This window comes from Tursiops truncatus, chromosome 2, assembly GCF_011762595.2.
Source record: "Tursiops truncatus isolate mTurTru1 chromosome 2, mTurTru1.mat.Y, whole genome shotgun sequence".
NCBI lineage: Eukaryota > Metazoa > Chordata > Mammalia > Artiodactyla > Delphinidae > Tursiops > Tursiops truncatus.
Genome location: NC_047035.1, coordinates 74,225,835 through 74,228,107, shown reverse-complemented (window position 1 = coordinate 74,228,107; position 2,273 = coordinate 74,225,835). Strand labels below are relative to the sequence as shown.

At 61.2% G+C, this 2,273-nt stretch overlaps 1 protein-coding gene and 1 pseudogene across 1 annotated transcript; one reads left to right on the top strand and one right to left on the bottom strand.

Annotated features, from left to right (window-relative positions):
• Positions 1 to 464: 464 nt before the first annotated feature.
• Positions 465 to 2,229, top strand: CMTM5 (CKLF like MARVEL transmembrane domain containing 5). Its single transcript, XM_033849780.2, has 3 exons — positions 465 to 773; positions 1,752 to 1,904; positions 2,215 to 2,229. The coding sequence occupies exons 1-3, from the start codon at positions 648 to 650 to the stop codon at positions 2,227 to 2,229; spliced, it is 294 nt and encodes a 97-aa protein (XP_033705671.1). The 5' UTR covers positions 465 to 647.
• A 4-nt stretch (positions 2,230 to 2,233) lies between these two features.
• LOC117310342 (myosin-6-like) overlaps positions 2,234 to 2,273 on the bottom strand; it is a 10,401-nt pseudogene continuing 10,361 nt past the window's right edge.

Genomic DNA, 2,273 nt, shown 5'->3' with positions numbered 1-2,273 from the left:
GCGGTCAGGCCGCCCTCCTGGCATGCTGGAGAGACAGAGGCCCATTGAGGTACTGCAGCAGGCACACAGCGCCCCCTTGTCCCCCAACAATCTGCCTTTGTCCTCAGTTCTGGCTGCTACTGCTTGGTTCTGGGGGGTGTTGCCTGGGCTGGGCTCCAGCTCCCACCCTCCCTAAAAGGAAAAGGGAGAAAGGATGGTGAGGAAGAGGGTTAAGGTTAGGGAAGAGGGCCACAAACTTCCTCAGGCTTGGGTTCTTGGGGGCTCCTAGGCCGGCCCATTTCTCAGCTCACCTCCCAGCTCATCCTGGTTTCTCCGCGGACCTCCTCCTCCCCGCCGCTTCTCCCCTCTGCGGGAGGCGGGGTTGGGCTCCAAGTAAGGGGAGGGTTGACCACGCCCCCCTTGCCCGCGCCTCCCCTCCCATGTGCTGCCCGGGGGGCAGTGCACGCACCAGCCGAGCACTCTGGGCAGCTGGGTGCAGGCCCTTCTGGGCAGCCGCCTTCCCCGGGGTCCCACAGCAGCCCTGCCCGCTTCACGTTCAGGTTTCTCGCAGTGCCTTCCTGCTCCTCTCTGCTTCCCCATCCTGTCAGTTTTCCATTTTCCTTCCTGGCTGGTGGCAGTGGGGGCTGTGCCCGGTGGGCCCCGTGGAGATGCTCAGTGCTTGGAATCGCCGGGACCGACCCCCTGAAGAGGGGGCAGCTGCGGGGCTCCAGGGCTTCACCGTGGACAAGGCGTTCCTCTCGTCCCTCAAAGGCATCCTGCTGGAAACTGAGCTGGTAACAGCTGCCTCCCTGACCTGCAGCCTCCATCTCCCAGCCCGGGCCCCCTACCAGGGCTCAGCCCTCAGCAGCCTCCCTCCCCAGGCTCTCAGGACACCCCTCCGGCCCCAGCTGCCCCACCCCCCCACCCAGCCCCTCATCTCCCATCTGGAGGCAGTCACAGCAGGTTTCAGTTGCTGCAGGAAGGGTTGAAGTTAAACAGAGGACAGCTCTCTGGGACATCGAGGGGGTGTGAGGCACAGGGATGGGACAGCGGTAGCACCAGCTGGTCTTTCCCCAGGCTTTAAGATGGCCACTTCTTGGCAGATCCGAGAAGTTCAACTACCAAAAAGGGCAGACTTCCTGCAGCCCCGCTTTATCTGCTGCCTGCTCCCCATGAATATCTGTCCTCAGGAAAGGAGCTTCCCTTAGTCACTTAGCAAGACCTACTAGTAAACTGAAGTCTGCTGCATATACGCCATCCTACATCGCCAGAGCTCAGGGGACCCCAGAGTCCACCCTGGAGCCTCTGCCTTCTAAACCTTGCCTCTTGGCATGGAACCAGAGGCTCTGGTCCTCGTCAGAAGAGTTTTAGGCATCCAGGAGTGGGAGAAGCGTTATGGGGCGTGGGGTGCCTCCTGGGGGCACAGGCTGATGTGGGTGCCACTCCAGGGGCCGGCGTTCCCATTGTACTTGGGGCTAAAGGGGGACACACTATCTTGTGGATTTCACAGAATGGCGGCCCCTGGAGCCGTGCAGCTTGGCCAAACTGCTGGGGCTGCTGGGATCCCGAGGCAGGGGGAGCATGGGTGGGCAGAGGTGGGGGGCCAGAGTCGGGCCTCAATAGGCAAAGGCCCTGGATGTGGCTCCAGGGATGGCGAGGCCTCCAAGGACAGGTGGTGGGGCCGGCTGGGGGAGCTCCGGGGAGGGAGAGGGCAAAGGCCTGGCTGTGCCTGTGTCCCCCTCCTGGCAAGCTTCCCACCCTCGGTCCCACAGGCCCTGACCTTCATCATCTTCGTCTGTTTCACGGCCTCCATCTCCGCCTACATGGCTGCTGCGCTACTGGAGTTCTTCATCACGCTAGCCTTCCTCTTCCTCTACGCCACCCAGTACTACCAGCGCTTCGATCGGCTGAACTGGCCCTGTCTGGTGAGGGACCCTGCCTCCCCCACCCCGTTTTGGTCCCTTTCTTCTCTGCACATTGAATTTTCCTTTCCTCTCCCAGCCTCTCTCCTTTTCCTGGTTTAACAAGGAGTCCGGCTCCCATACCCAACACTCAAACACTCCTTTGACCCACATCCCTCAGATCTGCTCCCTTGTCCAGGTCCAGCCCCAGCCCAGGCCCCTGGCTTCTGATCCTGGTCCTGGTTGCTCTGCATTTATCTTCACCCCTCCCCTGGGGAGCTGTGTGAACTCTCTCTCTCTCTTTGTCTCTCAAGCACTTTATGTTGTGTCCAAGGGTATCTCCGTGTAGGGATTCACAGTGCCTGAGGGTCAAGCTGCTGACTAGCCTGGAAA

Bases quoted from the DNA above. Each gene is read 5' to 3' on its own strand.
- CMTM5 (XM_033849780.2), top strand. From the start codon at position 648: ATGCTCAGTGCTTGGAATCGCCGGGACCGACCCCCTGAAGAGGGGGCA. The intron at 774-1,751 runs GTAACAGCTGCC...TCGGTCCCACAG, and splicing joins TCCTGCTGGAAACTGAGCTG to GCCCTGACCTTCATCATCTT.